General features: G+C 37.6%; 1 protein-coding gene across 1 annotated transcript in view; it reads right to left on the bottom strand.

Annotated features, from left to right (window-relative positions):
- Positions 1-21,142, bottom strand: part of C6H1orf87 (chromosome 6 C1orf87 homolog) — a 70,429-nt gene that overhangs the window by 35,597 nt on the left and 13,690 nt on the right. The window contains 5 exon segments of the mRNA XM_038333501.1: positions 3,071-3,334; positions 3,925-4,065; positions 17,447-17,522; positions 17,524-17,633; positions 17,635-17,680. Of these exon segments, the coding sequence (XP_038189429.1) occupies positions 3,071-3,334; positions 3,925-4,065; positions 17,447-17,522; positions 17,524-17,633; positions 17,635-17,680 (637 nt within the window).

Here is a 21,142-nt window from a genome sequence, read left to right as displayed (position 1 = left end):
GTGACCAGAATGGCAAGATATTCTACAAGATGCAATGGCAACATTCATATCTTGATGATAACTAACAGTTATTTAATTGGATTTAAGGTCTACTGAACAGAAAGGAAATCATGCCTAGCACTAGAAATCTAGCTACTCAAGACTAGTGAGGTTATGGATCTTAGAACTGTAGAGCTATCAGTTAATAGAGCAGAATAATTCCTAAATGTATTATAAACCATACCCTATAACCACAGATAAATTTAGCTTTCCTTCCATATCAAAGAAAATTCTCTTGGCAATAAATGGAGAGCACTAGAGGAAACTGCTAGTAACCATAATGCAGAGATTAACTGATAATGGAGATGCCAGTCCCCATGGATATATCTACAACACAACTCATATAAGACTCAGGGAACATCACCCAAGAGGGGGCAGAAAGATTTTAAGAGTGAGAGAATTATGATGTCTGCTGTGAGATTGTTGTCTCCTAGAAATGACAGGAAAACTTCATTCATGAGTATTAAATAATATGTCTGCTTAAATAATACCTGATCAATGACAAAACCAATAGACATGTTAACACAGAATAGGGGAATCTCACAGGATCCCACTGCTAGACAAAGAGCTACAGGCAGTTAGTGACTGTTAAGAGAGGAAGAATTACCCTCTTTTAACAATGAGATGTCTAATTGGTTATCCAATGCAAAGTGGTCAACCCTGAAATTAATTGTATAGACACAAGCAACAAAACCTGGTTCAGAAGTTGTATTTATGCATATTTATATGTGAAATAATAATCATAATAAAAGAAAAAGAGGCAATCAGTTTGAGTGGAGATTGGAGGGAAGCAAAAAGAGGAAGAAGTGATATAATTATATTTTAAATTAAAAAATAAATAAGGGGTTGAAGAGATGATTGAGTGGCTAATAGGACTTGTTACTCTTACAGAAGACTTGAATTTGGTTCTCAGTAACCACATGCTGGTTCACAGCCATCTGGAACTCCAATTTTATGACATCGGATGCTTTCTTCTGACCTCTATGGCCAACAGGCATGGCATACATACATGCATTCAGGCAAAATATGTACACATACAAAATAAATAAAAAAATCTAAAAAGAAATAAGTAAATAAACACATTTATCTCATTAGTATAGAAGCTTGCTTTCATCTTTTATAAACATTGAAATTTTAGGTATTTCAAGGAATTATTTTTGAAAGCTCTTTGTGATCCATAATCAGTAAATGTTTGATTTGTATACCTATTTTATTTCTCTGTATATCTGAGGTAACAAAAACATTTCTTTGGCAAGAAATTGTCAGGGGGATGAAGTTTACAGAACCATGGTAGAGCTTTGCAGCTAGTTCTGGCTAAGGCACTATGAAAAGAAATAAAGAGAACCATTTTTGGGTTAATAATTAAGCTTCTAGCATGAGATCCTTGGACGTCTCACTTTTGCCCTTCAGGATCACAAGCGAAAGTATTCCTAAGTAGCTGTTTCATCAGGATGGGTCTAGCAGCTCAAACAGTATTAGTTCTTATTTTTGTAATGTAGATTTGAAAACTAACAACTACCAGGACTTGGCAATGTACCTCCATTGGTAAAGTGCCTAAAGAAACACAGCTCCTCCATCAAATAAAACCTGGCATGGTGGCAAATGCCTATAATCATAGCTCTTATAAGGTGGAGGTAGGAGGATCGGAAACTCGGGGGCACTTTCAGCTACACGGGTGCCTTCAGTTGCCAGCCTGGGTTGCATCAGACCATGTTTAAAAACATCAACCAATGACATTTGTTGTTTTAAACCACTAAGGACTTGGGGTTGTTATTGCTGAATAACAGTGTTTAGCCTCTTTTCCCCTCGCACATAGCAGGAATGTGTTTATAAGTTTACATGCATTTGTATATTCTAGAGACAATAATTTATTGAGCTAGGTGATAAAAAGTCAAGATTGCTTTCCAATATAGTAAGGGATTGAAGGATGGTCACTGTTTTCCACTCCTAAGACAGAGGCCACCCAGAGACTGTGGATATTAAAACCTCCAGAGAAAAGAGAAACAGCTAAGAAGAGAGTTGGGGAAAGTCTCATATGAGGTAGGTCTTAAGCCATAAAGTTGTATTAAACTCAAGTTCCATGTGGTTTGTGTCATATATTGTCAGCATACCACTAAATAATTCTTGTAAGGATTAAAAAAAAGTTCAATTACAACAGCTGAGAGGAAAGAAATTTATTTCAGCATCTAAGTACTAGATAAAAACATCAGTGTTTTTCATTTGTCATATCATTAAATCATGATATGGTACCAGTGAAGTCTGATATTTTTAGAAAAGATCACTGAGGTACCAGGGACCTTGAGTAGAACAGTCATGTGTCCCAGAATTGCAGCTGCTGGCATTTGGGTCAGCACCCTGCGCTTCCTTTCTGAGGTCTAGTCTGTCTAAGACCCTGCGGTCCATGATACTTACACATGGTTTTCTCATTGCTGTCATTTCCATTTCAAGATATTTTACTGTAACACTGTGATTTATCTATATTTCAACCATTTTGCAATCATACACAAGTGAGTTTGTGCTCAATGCCCAAATATAGGCCATATCCAAAGCCACTGTGGTGAACTCATGTCTCAACTCCATGTCTGCCATTCATTCCTTGGACTCCAGTTTCCAAAATGGTAGTGATAAATTATATTTCAAATTATATTTCACTTCTGACCTCTAAGAGACTGTTACAATACAAAAGAAGTCTTAGTTAAGCCCTCTACTTTTACCTTGAGGCTTGAAGACCAACTCAGCTCACCACCGGACCCATTGTCTTGAATCAGTACAGGCTTCATATGTTTAGAACAGATGGTGAAAGGTGAGACAAGAGCTCTTTCAAGAGAAATTGAACATAACAGATCTCTACCTTTATTTTCTATTCTGGTGTTTTCTGATGAAGACTCCCATTCATGAATATAAATAAGTTTAAAAGTCCATATAAAAGACTATGGTCAAAGATGAAGCTGGCTTCTTATTTTATTACCCTGTTGGGTTAAAGGCAGAGACATAAAAGGAACACACTACTCAGATCACATGCTAGCCATACCATTTCAGGAGAATCCTTTCTAGAAAATCTTTGGCAGAGTAGCTTGACTGTTGGTAACTGTAGAGGGACTTCAAGCCTTAGGAAGAGGCGGCTCAGCTGTGACTGGAGAAGAAACCCTGAAGAGATGGAATCCAGAGTCTTCAACTCTTTCAGAAGTTTGTCCCACAGACTGGAGCTCAATGGGTATGACTTGAGTTCTTTTCTGACCAAAGTGAGGAGAAAAGCATCTTCTCTTGTCGTCATACTTGGCCTTTGAACAATTTCCTAACACAACAAAGGGCAGAAATGCGAGCAGAGCTCTGAGACAAGACTGGTAAAAGCCTGAGGAGGAAGCAGAAATCACTGGGGTAGGTGTCACAGATTGTACCTGTAGGGCTGGTCTAGGACAAGACAAGATGGTACTTTCATTAGTTTACGGGGTCCCAGATCTGTTCCTTAGGAAGGAAGGAAACAACCCTTCTGAGAATACGTGCACAGGCACTTGAACACCTCTCATTGTCTTGCCCAATGAACATAAAAACATTTCATCTTGAATAAAAATTTAGAACAATACATTTTAAAGACTTGCCAGATTGACAAGCACAGTGCCAAGAATAAAACAAAAGATGAAAGCTGAATCCAGATTGAGTTAACAGGACTGCAGGAGCGCTTGTGGGAAATTTGGAGTGAGGGAAGTTGAGGTCTATGGGTTTGCCTGTAAAGTCCCCAAGGAAGATTCATTTCTATCAATCTGCTGAGCATGGGGATTAGGACATCTGTCAGTCCATCCTCAGACTTTCTAATTAATATTTCTAATGAAAATACTCATCATCCACACAGCTGTATAAAACAAGCCAATAGTTCAGTATACACACCTCAGGCTGGCCAGTTCTGTCCTTGGTTATATGTTCCAAAGACACGTCTCTAGATTTTCTTCTGGGGAGACAGTGCATATAGGATAGAGACTGGTCTCCAGTTGGTACAGAGCTGCAGCAGACATTTTCCTGATGGGAAGTCTTAAAGAGACAAAGACAAATATAAGCAAAGAGCAGAAAAGCAGAAAGAAAAAGAAAATAAAGAGGGGGAACAGGAGTGACCCAAGCAGCTCCTTTCAGCAAATTGCGGTTCTAAAGAAACTTCAGTCCATGCAAATATTGAGGTCCTGAATTTCCAGTGAAGAAGGCACGCTCTACACCAATGTCATCAGTAGACAATTAACACATTTTGAACAAAAATGTTAACAATATCCTACTGTCTTATCTGGGAAAGACAGGTGTCTTTGACAGCACACAGAGAAATTAGGTAGAACATGAGGTGTTTATAGGCAAATGTGTGTTTTTATCAGAAATATCAGTCTTTGTAGGATGTTTTAATTAGAATGTTTATAAAGGGTGGTAAAGTTAATTATAAACTTTGCCCAGAATGAAAGAAACTAAAAATGTTACTCTCTAAAAGTATTATTAAAGTTTATAACAAAATAATAATGGATTTAGGGTCAAGGTTAAAACATCATCTTCTTGTGCCATAGAATATGGTGAATTATTAATTCTTTATACTTTTTCTGTATTTATGTTGGTTTATCATATTAGCTGATGGGGCCTTGTTGTCTAGGGGAGATTGATTAATCTGCCTAGAGAGAGCTAGATCTCGAGGACAGTAAATGACTTACCTAGAAAATATGTTCCATAAACTAACTAGCTGCTGCCTTTATGTAACTTTCATACTTTTAATTATTGACTAGCTAGTACCATATGTCTGACTTGTTCCACATCTTGCTGGTCTAATCTGTGTACCTAGATTCCTTCTCCTCTTCCTCTCTCTCCCAGAAAATCTTGCTTAGCCTCTACTGCCTAACTACTAGCCATTCAGTTCTTTATTAAACTAATCAGAAGATGCCTTGGCAAAAATACATCTTCACAGTGTTATGAAAAGATTATCCCATAACATTTCTCCTTTTTGTCTAAACAAAAAGAAAGGTTTTAACTCCAACACAATAAAAACTATAGAAAATAAGAACAATTGTCTGGTAAGAATTATTTTCACAGTGTCCAGTCCATCTGTATTTGGAAAATTTAGAGAAAATTATTATTTATCATATCTTGAAGAATTTAAAGTTTTATACTTAAACCACTTCTTATCATAAGTTCTGCTACCAACATAAAATATCCTTTTAGACCTTAAAACATTTTCTAGATAAAACAACTTCAGCTTTTATGTTTCTCAACCTTTATAAATGGTACATCTCTTTTGTGAGATTCTTTTTAAAATTTAGTAATAAAGAAAATGATATGACTATCTATTCTTCAACCCCACCAAGGAGTGAATAAGGATATAATATTACCTGAGTAAATAGAAAGTTAATAGCAAATAACTTCCAAAACTATAGGAATGATAAAGACATTTTGGTTCCTGCACAGTCACCCAAGTTTCCTCTGCAACTTGGGGGTATCCATCTTCAACCTATAGGTCTAGACTATCTGACAATTTTTTTTGTTAAGTGAGAATTTTTGAAGCACTATCCTACCTTGTTTTGGCAATATTTGGCAGTGACCTTCAACAATGTTGTTTTGTATTTTTTCTTGTCCAATTTGGACAGCATACAATCAGCAGTTGAGGCAAAGGCAGTTTCTTTGCCCAGTGACTAACTTTGCCACAAGAAAGAAAACTCCACATAAAGGATCTTTGATGTCCACCATCATTTTTTCGAAGTAAATTTGAAGTAAATGCATTTACTTCAGAAGCAGATGTGTCTCACTGTCATGAAAGTATTTTAAATGTCATATTCTATGGGTCTCTGATGTATTTGAAGACTCAATTTAAAAATATATCCCTGTTTTATCTGAAAACATACCTAACATGGCTATAAGTCTGATTGTTACAGATGACTAACTATTAACCTACATTTCTTAATTATCCTAAGCAGTTTTTAATAATAGCCTTTAAGAACTAGAAGTTGATATTACATTTACAATGATGTGCATAGGTACAATACCTTAAGCAAGAAAAGGAACAAAAAACACCTTAATTTGTATCAATATATAAAATTTCATGCAAATGTAAAATAGTTGAGATCAGTAGTTACTTTTTAGTTTAAAAATGATTCAATAATCTATTATTTTAGCCTATCATCTCTATATCCAACGATTTTTTTTTAGAACAAGATTCCTGAATCTAGCCTCATTTGCTTAATTTTTTCCTGATCATGACCAATAAAAATTTGCAACCAACCTCCATCCTAAACAATGACAAACATCCATATTTTACTGAATGGTCCAAAAGCTTCCACCCCACCTCTTGGGAATATGGACATCATGTTTCTAGACTGCTTGCTATTGTCTGGTGGTGACAGCACCTTTAGGAGGTCCTGAGAAGATCAGAATAATGGTCAAGGCCTGGGAGACCTAGCTGTATTAGTTTTTCTCTTTAGTCTCTGTGTGATGGGAAGGTATAGATCTTATCTGAGGTTCTGGATGGAGTAGGTTATGAGACTGGACCATCTCAGCAGCTTTGAGGTTGTTTGGATGTAGAATTTTGAGGAATCTGCAACAGAGTCATTTTGAGAGTTTGGATCACCTGCGTTACTTATCTTCATTGGTGTCTTGTCTTTTTTTTTCTGGAAAACACACAAACTTTTATATTAACACAAGTATGGAATTGAGGTGTTCACAAATCAGCTGAAGATGATTATTTTGTTTTATGTTTGAGCAGGTAAAAGGCATCTGTCACTTTATAAGTCTGTTTGAAATGCATAACCAAACTATAATATAAATCTCTAGAGATGTCTGTTGAAAGAATGACATATAATAATAAGGTATGAGGATTCTGTAAACAGTAAGATTCATCATGTCTCCTCCATTCTCAGAAATGTCCCCACGTCAAGAGATCAGCTTATATGTCACCTATCTTGTAGTTTTTCTTGTTCTTTTCCTTCATGTCTGTAGCCGAGATTTTCAGGAGGTCTCATACAACCAAATTCTATTTTTATTAATTTTGAATAAACCTATAACTTTTTGTTTCCTATGGAAACAAAAGTAAATCTTCACCCCCAATGCAACATATTTTCTGACTTCCATTCTGAAGTTAAGACATTATTTTTTAATGTTTTTCTTCTCATTTATTCTTTTGTGTCTTTCACATCATGCATCTCCATCCTATTCATTTTGTCATCCCTTTGAAACCACCTTCTGCCCTTGCAACTCCCCAACAAAATAAAATAAAATAAGAAGAGAGAGAGAGAGAGAGAGAGAGAGAGAGAGAGAGGGACAGAGACAGAGAGAAAGACAGAAAGAGAGAGAGAGAGAGAAGGAAAAATCCAATCTCATCATAGAAACTGTAGTATGACACATTGAGTAACACAGAAAACACTTTCACCCACATATCTTTATTTGCAAGTGTTCATTGAATAGAGTCATTGGTCTGGTTCTAAGGCCTCTGATCTCTGTCACAATATCAGTGCTGGGCCTTCACGGGAATTCCTCTTAGTTATTCTACTATTGCCTTGGATTGTGGAAATCCAGAAGCTTTGGATCTGCACATATCAGTCCCTTCACATCCTCCAGCAAATCACAGATGGAGTGAATATTGGGGTGGGCCAACATATAACCCTAGTTCTGGACCTGGGTAGTTACAGGGTTGGGCATCTCACCAGATCTCCCTTGTCCTTAGCACCAGCGTAAGCTCTCCTTCATTGTCCTGGTGAGTTCGCCCTTTGCAGTGGTGAACAAGGGGATATATAGGTTGCTTCAGTATAGCAGTTTTTTTTATACAATCAAATGTCTTTCAGAAACATTTTCCTCTGCTCATTAGCATTCAGAAATTTACACTTGATTTAGCCAAAAGGCTGAGAAGCAATAACATTAAAAAATTTTAAAGTGACTGAAGCAACATACAGGATCTAGGCACCCTGTGTATTTCCTATCCTTATGTGGCTTGCTAATTAATTAATTAATAAATTAAACTTTACTCTCTCTTTAAAGACTTTATTTTATTATTTTAAAAACTATTCCTTTTATGACTGTATACACCCATTTTCTTTTCTTTCTTTAGCAACTACACATATTTTTAAATACACCTTATCTCTCAGAGCTTTTCTCAGTTTGGACCTGGCTCTTTGTGTGTGTGTGTGTTCATGTATGTGTGTATGTGTGTGTGTGTGCATCTGCAGTGTTTTTTTAGACTACCTGAATAAAACTTTATATTCTCACACCAACTGCAGCACAAGTCCACTTACCACATGTTGCTAGCGGCTGACTCTACCCCAACTCTAGAGGATACACACCAAGCCTCCCCCAACTCTAGTGGATACACATCAAGCCTCATGCCCTTGGTCTCCGACAGACTGGGAGCCTTGTCTATCTGTGCCAGCCCTGGGGAGTTTATAAGGCCATGCTATTTTTAACTAGTCTCTTGACCCAGTAGTGCACAGGCTACTCGAGTGTTCGGCTACATTAAAGGTGCTGCTCCTCAGTATGCTGCAAACACCAGGCCTGCCTGAGAGTTCAAGGTTACCCAGAAGCCATGTCTGACTCCATGTTCAGAATGTTTATTTTTAGCAGTTGCAGGCCTTATGTGGATTTACATGCCAGACATTGGGCACCATATATAACAAGCTTTCCCAAATACAGTCAGACTTTCCTTTGTGGGAATGCCAGCTTCCTAATAATGACATGGAGACTTAATAATAATTATGGAAGCTTGGCCTTTACTATAGGTATTTTTTTTTTTACCAACTAGCTCTTAAAACTAAATTAGTCTGATTTTATTAATCAATGTTTGACCACATGGCTCAGTTACTTCTTTGTACCACCATATTGCTGCATCACACTGGCATAATCTGAGGGCATAGATTCCCTTTTTTTTCTTCCTTTCTCTCCTCAGACATCCTACCTATCCTCTCCCACCTAGCTACTGGCCACTCAGCTCTTTATTAAATCAACCAGAAGGTGCCTTGGCTAAGACACATCTTCACTGTGTACAAAAAGATTATCCCGCAACAGGACAACATGTCTTCTTCTCCCTTAGAGAAAGCAATTATTTGTTCCAAACTATTTACATTAATTAATTTGTAGTCTGGACTATACTTGATTTCAACTAAATCTGCTAAAAATCCAGAACTTCAGTTAGTTTCAGTTCTAGGCAATTGGAGATATTATCAAAGGAACTGTGGCAACTTATTGTTTTCAGTCAACTGACAGTGGTAGCAAATAAACATAATTATGACAGCAACCTACAGGTGCTTTGTAATTATGAATTATTTTAAGACAAAAATCAAGAGTATCTTCAGAGTGTACAAGAATATCAATTACAGAGTATTCACATAAAGGAGAGTCATTTGTCTGTGACATATTCTGAACAAGGTACCAGATTGGGGACTTACATCAATCAATTTTACTCTTATATCAATGCTATGGGTAGATGGTATCAGCTGCTTTTCACAGCTATAAAGCAGAGGTGTACAGAACACACACAGATGTATGCATGTACTTAAACACATATATACATACACACACACACACATATATATATATATACATACATACATACATACATACATACATACATATATATGTTTCCTTAGTCTCTGTCAGGCACTGTGATAGGCCCTAGAATGAACAGAGCAGAACCAGTTGCTTCTCTCATAACTTTCAAAGAGTGAGATGCACAGTAAAGAACCACACCAGTAATAACAGAGGGCAGAAAAAGTCCTATTAGGAAAGCTCATAGAGCCACCTAACAAGGACTTAGGAGACCAGGTCAAAAGGCAATGGCACCTAAGTCTACTCTTGAAAAAGAAGTTAGATTTTATAGGCTAACAACTGGGTAGGAATGGAAAGGGCAGAAAGATGACAGAAAAATGGAAGTGAATATAGAACATGCTAAAGGAATACACAGTGTACTAGCAAGCAGGAGAGATCTGTTCACAGTCTCATTTAACTTTTGGAACAGGCAAAAGATAAAGCTGCAGAGGGAGACCAAAGGGAGGTCATGAATTTCCTTTAGGACTTGCCAGGGTCTGTGCTTTATCCAAGGGCAATCACAAAATCCTGCTTTTAGATGGCAAAACAGTCTGCAATAACTTCAGTCAATGCTAGTTTTATTACATTTGCCTGTAAGAATTGTTAAAAATTATGCTTAAGAATTTCACACACACTTAAGTTTTCTTGGGGTTATTAGAAATGTGGAAAGTCAAACAAATCTTAAATATTGCTCTATATGGGTCTAATTCCATTCTTATGGATGTTCAATTTTTTAAGTTCTATTTATTGACGATGCTCTCTTTTCTCAGTGTGCATTTTTGACATCTGTGTCAGATATCAAATGGTTGTATTTATGTGCACTTATGTTTGTCTTTTATTTTCCTCACTTGTCTACCTATCTTTTTCCTGTGTTACTACCCTGCTGTTTTTATTCCTACAGCTTTTAATATATCCTGAAATCTGGACTTCTGGTACCTTCAGAATTGCTCTTTTTACTTCAAATTTCTTTGACTGTTCCAGGTATTTTGTAGCTCTAGATGAATTTTGGGATGATTTTTCTATTTCTGTGAAGAATGTTATGGGAATATTGATTGAAAGTGCATTGATATTATAAATTGCTTTGATAGAATGATCACTCTTATAACACCAATTCTACCAACCCATCCCATGGTGGGTATTTTTATTTCTGAGTGTCTTCTTCAATCTCTTTCTTTAAAGATTTAAAGTTCATTAAATCTCTTTGGTATTTTGTAGCACTCTCCTTGGCTAGGGCTATTCTTAATGTTTTTGAGACTATTGTGAAGGAGAGTGTGTAATTAGGAATGAGATCATGAACTTGAGAGGGTGGAGACATGGAGAAAGATGGAAGGAGAGTGAGATTGGCTCAGAATGAAGTATATCATGTATGAAGTTCCCAAAATATAAATTATTTTTAAAAAAATGAACAGCATAAGCAAATTATGGAAGGATAAGAGAATTTTGTTTATGGGGTAAAATTTATTTTAGCAAAAGAAAATGGAGAGAATTGGTAGAAGAAGTTTGAGTTTTATATCTGAGAGATAGCGATTACCAATGAATTTTAATGTTTGGAGAAGAAGCTAAAGATGATAGGTTTTGAAGTTCTTACTAAAAGTTGTGGCAAGCACACACACACATACACACACACACACTATTTTATTAATATTCCTATCATATATATATAACCATTTTTAGTACTTTTATTTTTTGAGATTATAATGTAACTATATCATTTCCACTTTCCCTTTCCTCCTTCCAAACCCACTCATGTATCTCTCCTTGCTCTTTCAAACACAGGACCTCTTTTTAAAAGTTAGTTGATGTTATCTGTGCATAAATGTATATATATATATATATATGTATATATATGGGTGTGTATAGTTTTAAGAATATATATATTTCATATATATTATACATTATACATATTACAGTAAGAAAAATACATAGCACAAAAAACCCCAATAAAGACAAAATATAAGAGAGAAAAAAAGGCCTGAAACAAGTTTATACTTTGGAGACAGCCCAGCCAATTCCAACTGGGATCAATTAAGTTTGACTTAGTTCACACCTAGAGATGTGAGTGCACATGGTAATTGTCATAAACCACACACACATTAGGTGTTACACGGCAACATTTGTTGTCATAGCTGGCCAGTACAAAGGGGGAGTTTGCAACCTAAAACATCCAGTGGTGTGATGATCTTTAAAATCTGTATAGTAAGACAGGATGGGTCTCTAACTAGATTCTTAACAGAAAAAACGAAGGAAAGAGACACTGAAAAGGAATAATGTAAGGAACTCAGGGACTGGACATCAGATTTTGGAGTGAGAAGACAAAAGCGTGTCTAGATTCTTGCCAGTGCAACTGAAGGAGTGCAGCAGAGCCCATTTGAAATCAGGTCAGAGGAAGATGAACAAGATTGGGCACTCTGCTTTGAACATGAAGAATTGAGCTACAAATACACATGGAAGCGGATGCCCCCTTTTATCTGTCTATTCACCTCTACAATGAAGGTGAAATTATAGAGTTCTACTGTATAACTGAATGCCAACTTTGCAACGGGGCTTTGAAGAGCACTGTTACAAACTGGCTGTGGTAGCTATTAAAATGAAAGCGCTCACGCTTTTATTTTCATACTGCCAGATGCTATAAGCACTCTAATTCATATTTTAAAATCATGTTACTGCCTTTTATGTTAGTCACACATTCTTTAAACAAATTTTTAGTAGTGAAATCAGAAGTGATGTTTCTGAGAATCTCTCTCTCTCTCTCTCTCTCTCTCTCTCTCTCTCTCTCTCTCTCTCTCTCGTGTGTGTGCTTGAAACATTTTCAAAGGTTTATCTGTAGGAAGAAAAAGATTAGTTCCATAATAATCCAATTCTCAACTTAGAAGACCTTTAAGATCTCTGAGTCTCATTCATATGTGAGGTTAAGATTTGTCCTGTTGATTTCTAGGTGTCTTACTATTCCTAAGCATATAAAGTGTTATGTTCTTATAACATGTTAAGCCTTACCTCTTATTAAGGCTACCCTTTGACCATCATCTGCTATTTTCTGTTTGTTTGCCCTCCTTCCTGCAGTATCGGTCTTTATCAGTAACTTCTCTTTTGGAGCAAATTAATCTGTCCAGATTGTGGGCTCCATCCCAGGCTTATTTTTATCTGTGTGTGAGTGATAAAGATCTAGAAGTTGTTTTGATTGGTGTGCTTCTATAACTACAGCAGGATTCCATTTACCACTTAGTCAAGGTGGTAATGAGGGTTTCTGTACCAGGCAACTGTGGTTGCCATCTGGCAAGCCAGCATTACATGCCTGCCTGGCAGACAGAACCAATTAGTCAGTCCCCACACCTCCCAGGAGGCCTTGCTGTATTTGGTAACTGGTGTCCCACACTGAGCCTCTGACAAACCCATTATGAATTCTAAGTGGAGAGAGGAAGTCATTTCCCTTTGGTATCACAGAACCAGTAAAGAATCTGAATCGCAGAAGTTCATGAGCTGACGTGCCTGATATAGCAAGCTTCTTCCAGGTGGTAGTGATAAATGCAATACTCCATGTCAGAGAGGAGCTGAACGCATGGGATGAACATCAAAATTTAGAATTAGCTTGTTGCTATGAGGGCTTTGTTTGTGTTCAAGCAAAGGAGTAGACTCAGTCTGGGAACAACAGGGCCTAGAATCTGAGCTTGCATCATCCGGTTGACACTTCTCAGCCTTATGATACTGCCAAGGCAACTGACCTCATCTGTCAGTGCCCTTCTCCAGGAACTAAAGAAGTAAGTGTTTCTGGCATCCCTGGGTGATTTGGGATAGAAGTTCGTTAATATATGTAAAGATTTGACATACAGCAAATCATGGCTGCTAGCTTTAAATGTGAGGAAAAAGCTCTTACAGTTATGGAACAAGACACACTTTTTTCGTGCTAATGGAAGAATCTTTGATGTGAAATTAATTGAACAGGAGAGCAAAGAGTATATACAAATGATTCTCACTCTGTGTCAACATATAGAGGATAGAGGAAAATGAAAGCCACCAGAACTGGCTTTCATCTTCTACCTTGTATATGTTGCTGGGCAAGAGGAAAGCCCTGTTCCAGACCAAGAACTCAGTCATGAGGAAACTCTATGGAAAAACAGACTACTTGGAAGACAGGCACCATCACCAGTCTGAGGTGAATCCAGTCTTGAAAAAAAGTGCTTGAAAGGGCAATGGAAGTTTGTTATTCAAGATGTTGAAGGCAAGAGATGGAGACTGTAGAGTTAGATCACTCACTGGGGTTCAATACCACAATGATTTCCTATCCAGGCCTATAAAATCCTCCTCACCCTACTTTGGCCTCCTTCTGACCTCTGTCAGGAGGTTTTGTACTACCTGCAGAAAGGTTGCCAGCTCTCACCCAGGGACGCTTAGAGTGACAGAAGTGGCAACAGTTCTTCTGACTCTGAAGTCATTGAACTGAAGTTTCCATCAGTAAGTCAGGACTGACATGCATGATTCTTGAAGAAAGCCTTTGAATTTTGATAGCATACAACTATGACTCTGACACTTCCTTAAAATTAGGTTTTAATTAAGATTATTTTATTATGGGGAAAAGGTATTTGGAAAACGTTGTCACTTGCATGTCCCATCATGGATGTTGGATCCTGCGACATATGTATTTGTGTGACAATATCCTTGCACTTTGTGTGTTTCTGAGATGGGAAGTCAGGCTCAGAATGGAACCTGATGGTGGTCAGCAGCTGTTGAAAGTCGTCAACCACTTTTTTTTTCTTGTCACTTGTGTCACTGTCATTCAGGTGCATTACTGTAATTTCCCCGAGGTGCCAGCTCTGCCAGTGCTGGGCTGCTAAGTGTGAATGTTGCTGGAATCTCAGTGCTGCTGAGTTGTGGGGGGACCTGGAGCCAGCTGTGGTTGGCCCTCGCCATCCAGAGGGATGTTTGGTTCTTTGGTACATCAGATATGTTCTGTCTATGAAGTGTCGCATAAAAACCCTGGGACTCTTGCTGCTCTTCTTGTTCTTGGGGTGAGAATACTCCTTGAATCAAGGGGTCAACAAACAGGGAATCTTGCAAACTAGTTGTGAGCCCTTTCTTGCATATGCAGCATTGATTTGAAGGTATCTTTTTTTTTCTTCCAGAATGGTGTTATTGTAGTTGAAATACAGCCCCCAAAGTTATTTTCTTAATGTGACATAAGCAAAGACATGCGCCCACACTATGGTGGCTGTCTCAATGTATATACCTAACTTAATAAATAATGTGGAACCATTAAAGAAAAAGAAAATGAAAGCGACTACTTTTCTATTTTAGGTTTTATTTTCTAATTATTTGTATTATGTTGCTTTCTAGCAATTATGTAATACTTCATGATTAGAAAAATCAATTAAAATTTAAATAAAATAGAAGGCTGAGGGTATAGCTCAATTAGTATAGTGTTTATATCTAGCATGCACAATGTCTGATTTCCACCCTCAGCACCAAAGAAACCAGGCATGGTGGCACATGCCCACAATCTGAGCACTTAAGAGGGAAGGATAGGAGTCTAAAGTGTTGAAATTAGTCCTTAGCTACATATAGAGTTTAAAAACAGCTTGAGATACATTGGAACTGGTCCACAAAAAGAGATGGAGGAGAAGAGAAGGAGCAAGAGGATATAGAGCCGAAGAGAAGAGGAGCTGAGGATGGAGGGGCAGGAACCAGGAAGAATAGGAAGAGCAGGGGGGAGGCAGAAAGCAGTGGCTAAAGTGGATCAGGCGTATTATTTGTCCACTTTTGAGTCGCTTCAACTTCGGGGTCTCAGGTTGTCATCTATTATAGTAATAGAAACAACAGTGGCACCTGCAGGAGGTAACACAACACACAAAAAGCACATAAAAGATATACCTGAAAGTACCTGTTTATAATAAAGTGTCTTTTTTTAAAACCATAGTCTTATTACCAAAGTCATTTTGGGGAGTGACAAAATAAATCAATCAATACTAGAATCTGTAGATGGAGCGGCCGGGCTGCGTCCCGCCACCTGGCTAGATTTACCCAAAATAATTACACGGAAACTGTATTCTTTTAAACACTTCATGGCCCATTAGTTTCAGCCTCTTATTGCTTAATTCTCATATCTTGCTTTAACCCATATTTAGTAATCTGTGTAGCACCACGAGGGTTGGCTTACCAGGAAGATCTTAACCTGCGTCTGTCTTGGAGAGGAGAAGCATGGTGACTGCCTATGGCGACTCCTGAAGCGTCTGCCTCACTGCCTTCTACCCAACATTCTGTTCTGTTTACTCCGCTTACCTAATTTTCTGTCCTATTAAAGGGCCGAGGCAGTTTCTTTATTAAGCAATAAAATTAACACATAGACACTCCTCCATCAAGAATCAAAATTAGAGGAAAACTCATAGACTTTCAGATGTTCTTACAGTATTATTTTAGTTTTGCTAACTCATTCTTCCCTGCCCTACGCAGACCATAACTTCGAGGCCACATCTTGGAAAAGTCAATGGAATATACTGAATGGAGGTCAGAAGGTCTGGGTTTCAGCCTCAGTTATACTACCTTCCTGGCCAAGTTGCTTTCATAAATGGACTTTGGTGCTCAGCTGGAACCTTCGGAATGCATTCTGAAATCCAGTGGTGGGCTGACAAGCACTCCAAATGTACAGTCTTTTGTCTGGTTCTTATGCACAGAGGATTGGAATCCATAGGCATTCATTTCCTCACATGGAGGAAAACTAGCTAGCATCCCAGTGGTTTTTAAAGGCCTATTAAAATTATAAGCTAAAAATATTTCTGTTTGAGTTTTATGCAGACTTTAATCAGTATTCTACTAAAATATCTGGCTGTCACTTAATGCTTGGCAGCATTGCAAAACGCCCACTCTATGTATCCATTTAATTGAAATTTCAGTAATTTTTGGAAATGGCATTTTGTTATCAATGAATCATTAGTTTTGTCTTGATTTGGATCCAGTTTTCAATTGGTGCTATATTTGGCTTTAAATTTCAAATTACTAATCATTTAGATTTATCCTTCTCAAGACAGATTTTATGGATTGTTTGGATGGCTAGTAACAGAGTCCAGCGATACGTACTTCCATCAAGACAGTTTGGGGAATTTTTTTATAATTAAACATGGCTGTGTGGGATTTTGAAAATTACTAATCTATTCTTGTAATGTGAAAGCAGACAGACTTTCCTATTCCAACAGACTGGAACCTTACATGGTGTACTGGTTACATTCTAGCCAACTTCACATACTTTAGAGTCATCCAGGAAGAGGGAACTTCAATTGAGAAGATTCTTCTTTCAGACTGGCCTGTAGGCAAGTCTGTGAGGCATTTTGTTGATTAATGACTGATGTAGGAGTGCCCTGCCTAGTTTGGATGGTGCTACCCTTGGTCAGGTGATCCTGGGTTAGATAAGAAAGCAGACTGAGCAAGCCACAGAGAGAAAGCCAGTAAGCACCACTCCTCAGCAGCCATTGCTTTGGTTCCAGACCCCAGGTTCTCATCTTCAGCTCTAGCCCTGACTTCTCTTCATGAAGGGTTATAAACTATAAGGTAAAGCAAGCCCTCTCTCCTCCCTAAGTTGATGTTGATGATGGCATTTTTCCACGGCAATGAAAAGCAAGCCAAGACACATGGCTGGTGACACTTATTTACTGTATTGAATTATCAGTATCAGTTGAGTTTTTTCACAGACAAGTTAGGTTGACCAACTCAGTTCAGTATAGACAGATGTAATATTAACATCCCCTTGAAATTTATTTTAAATTGAAAAGTATCATTTATAATTTCTATTCTATAAAAATGTACTAATCTCTATTTATATATGTTTGTGTGCATTTGTTTTTCTCTGTATCTTCCTAATGAATTGCCAAGAAGAGCTTGGCTCTTTCTTGTTACTCACCCTGCCATCGAGGATCTGTTTACTGGGTACTTTTGTTAAGAATTTTGGTTGTTCTCTGGTTTCTGACTGCTGCTGAGTGCTTGCTGTCTTCCTTCTCAGCAGGGTTAGAAATGATTTTCTGATCAGAAGGGTCGGAGGGTCCTGGCAGGTCTCTGCTCACCTGCCTTGCATAATCAGCCCGGGATTTTCTGGAGTGTGGTTTGAGGTTCTGTCTTCAATTTTTCATTTTGATTGCTGGTGAAGAGAGTTTGCACCTTGTCAGTCATAAGGAACACCTCATCATGCACACGCTGGCATGAGAAAACAGAAGGTGTTAGTCTGGAAGCGTGAACAGCAGTAGCAGCCTGTGGGATGTGGTGGTTAGCGTGGCTGTCTATTTAACATCGCGCACCAGAGAGAAACCATGCTATTCTCTGTCTTCTCAGACTATTTTTTTCTATCTACTCAACTTCTAAATAATCTGTTTATTCTGCTCCAGAACACTTACTGTAGAAATGAACAGAGTCAAAATTGAACAGTAACCATTATACATTGCTCTCTATAAACCAAAATAGGTGTTTCTATAGCCTTTGCAACCTAAAAATGGAAGAAAATCAGAATCTTTTGCCAGGGCCCAGGCCGGCTCTTTCTCTCCTCAGTTTTACCCAAAGACTTATTTTTCTCTCGATAATTCTTCAGCTCATTGTAATGTTAATTAGAAAAAAAGAGTAAAAACTAAAGGAATTATTTATACATAGCAAACTTAACAAAAATACAGCCTTGTTTAATAAGTAGGGTTTGGTGAATAAAATAGCAAGATTATCACTTAAATGTAGAAAATTTCTTTACAATAAATTGGAGAACTGGCAAAATGGTTGACCTCTGATAACCTAAGTTCAATCTCCCAGGGCCCAGATTGGTAGAAGAAAACTGATTCTCTCAAGTTGTCCTTTTGTCTCTATTATAGTACATGTCTGCCCACCACAGACACAAATATGTAAATAATTGTAATAATTAAAAGTTAAAAAATAAATAATATGCCAATGACTCAGAAACAGATACAGGTCTTAAAGTAGAGTCTTGTAGAGCATCCAAGGTTAAAGAGCTAAAACTTTCTAATACACAGACACAGTCTAATATATATATATATATATATATATATATATATACTAATGAAAAAATACAAAAGACCTTAAAATCTTATTTAGTAATATAGTGGATATAATGAATACTTCTATTTATTACTGAATACATGAAACCATTAGAAAAAGTTGTGAATAATTTTAATTACCAAATGTCCATTATAAAGGAATGGAAATACCATTTCATCTATAAAAATGTATTGTACACATATGAAAGGACAACAAGTCTAAAAAGTCTGCCAGAAGTTAGCCAGTATCTCTGGGTAAGAAACCGGGCTGTCGTCAGCTGTATGAAGTCACAGTCTGTCATGCTATGTTGTTTTTATGTTTTCTATATGAGAAAACTTGCTATCATCAGAAATGATTATTTTCAAAGTAGTTATGCTTGGTGTCAAGAAAGCATTCTATAAACTGTAGTTGTTTAGTAAAAGTGAAGAAGATTGCTTTAAAAATATGACTTATGTCTGCACAAAACATGCTTTAGTGTTTAATGATCTGTTCCAAGTTAAGCTATGGTCAGTTCTTTGAATAACCGTGTAGATTTTGCAGCTATCTTTTTGTAATGGTGCATGAAATGAAAAAGAATTTAGAGAGAACTGAGATTGGCATTTATGTCAAAGAATGGAGAAGATTCCTAAAAGATGAGTGCAAAGAAATTCCCAGGGAGTCAGGGGAAAACCCAGAGGCATAAATTCAGCAGCAAAACAGAGAGTATGTTTCCAGAAAGGGACTCAGACAACATCTTCAAATGCTACTACATTCTGCAAAGTGACTCTAGCTTAGCCATATGGACACTGTCAGGAATCTTAGCAAAGGGTATAGGGGGTGGGGTTAAATGAGCTAGTGGAAGTGGACTCTAGAGTTGAGTGGGTGAAGGGAAGACAGCAATGAGGAAGCACAGACAGAGAGTACAAAGAACGGTGTGAAGAAGTCTACATGAGGGGAGGGTGGAGGCGACAGGCACATATCTGGCCTTTCAGACAACTTATTTCCGCCGTTGTATTTAAAGATGGCAAAGATTTTCACACGCTGCAATACTAAGGAGAAGGAGAAGGTGTCACTAGAGAAGAGCAGTGAATCTGATAAAGTATGACGTTGTGACGGAGGGGCCCAGAGCAGAAAGGAAACCAGGGAAGATGCAATCAGGGGACATGTGCAGTCAAGTTTTTGTTTGGTGCCAAAAGGTTGATAGATAGCTACTAACAGCTTGGGTTTTTTTTCCCTGATAACAAGGCTTGTCAGGTCTCGCTGAAAAGTATGTAATAGGAAGGCTGAAATGAGGAGAAATGATTTGAATTATCTGGTTTGAAGAGTGGAAAAGAGACCCGGTAGCTGGATGGGAAATGAGGACAAGTAGTCAGCCAGTTAAGATGGAGAACATGGACTTTGGAAACATCAGGTTGGGAGTATGGATGCTCTCTCCTCCAGGTCCTCTGTATCCCTCATGGAGATGTGGAGAAAGCAGTGGGGTTCACCAAAGACTAGGCCTTTGCCAGACTTGGAAAGCCCAAAGATAATGGTGAGAGGTGGAAGGCTAGAAAGAGAGAGTGCAGATTTGACAAATAGTTCTTATAGTGAGAAAAAAAAATACATGGGTTTCGTTAGTCATAGTATTTAAATTGTCATTAAAAATAATATACTATTAAGTTTGGACTCTTCTAGTTTAGAACTGATCTAGACTTGATTCTAGATGTCAGGCTAATGGCTGCCTGTGGGAGTTAATATAGAGTACAGAGGGAGTGTGTGGGACTTTTGGGATACTGGTATCTTCCCCTTTCTTGACTAGGAAATTTGCTGCGTGACAGAAGGATACTTGTGAAAATCCAGTAAATGGCAGACAGAGAACATGTGCTTTTATGTCGGTGCAGCTGTAGTTCTCTGAAATGCCTAGGGAATTCGGTGTAAAACTTACAAATATATCTACTGGATGTATGCATGTCTAATGAGCATTACAAAGAATTAGTGCTATTTGGTGTTCAGAGGAAAGAGGCACAACTATGATCTGTGGCAACAAGTAAAATAATTATATTACTGATTGTTTACTTCCATGATGGTGACCCTGTAGCTCTTCCTGTATCTTAGTTTATCTGCTCTCAAATTAATTCCATAGAAAACAGATTCTCCTCATTTTCAGACGATGAAATTAAGGTTCAGAGACTTTAAATGACCACATGGATGTTCAATGGTTTATTCGGATTAAACTATCTACTGGAATGCCCAGCTTACATCCTGCAGGCAGTGGAGCCATAGAGAGAACCATGGATATTTGGGATGTTTGTAAGGATCTGAAAAATAAAGGAGCAGACAGCCAAAGCAGGAAGTGCAGAACTTTGAAGGCTGTAGAGCAGACATAACAAGCCTAGATGAAGGCAAAGAACTTACAATCATCTTTGCTTTACACAACCTATAAAATCCTTCTCTTGGCAGATTCAAGACAGAAATGCCCAAGAAATTCTGTAATCTATTGTCTGACTTTTAGAACAACTACACTAGATGTGAAACCAAAAATAACCTGTTAGGTTTGGTTTCAAGTAAAAACTGTCTTTAAAAAAAAATAACATAGCACTTTAAAAAT

This window comes from Arvicola amphibius, chromosome 6, assembly GCF_903992535.2.
Source record: "Arvicola amphibius chromosome 6, mArvAmp1.2, whole genome shotgun sequence".
Classification (NCBI taxonomy): domain Eukaryota; kingdom Metazoa; phylum Chordata; class Mammalia; order Rodentia; family Cricetidae; genus Arvicola; species Arvicola amphibius.
Note: the sequence above shows the minus strand (reverse complement) of the source record. Positions and strands in the feature narration are given on the sequence as shown.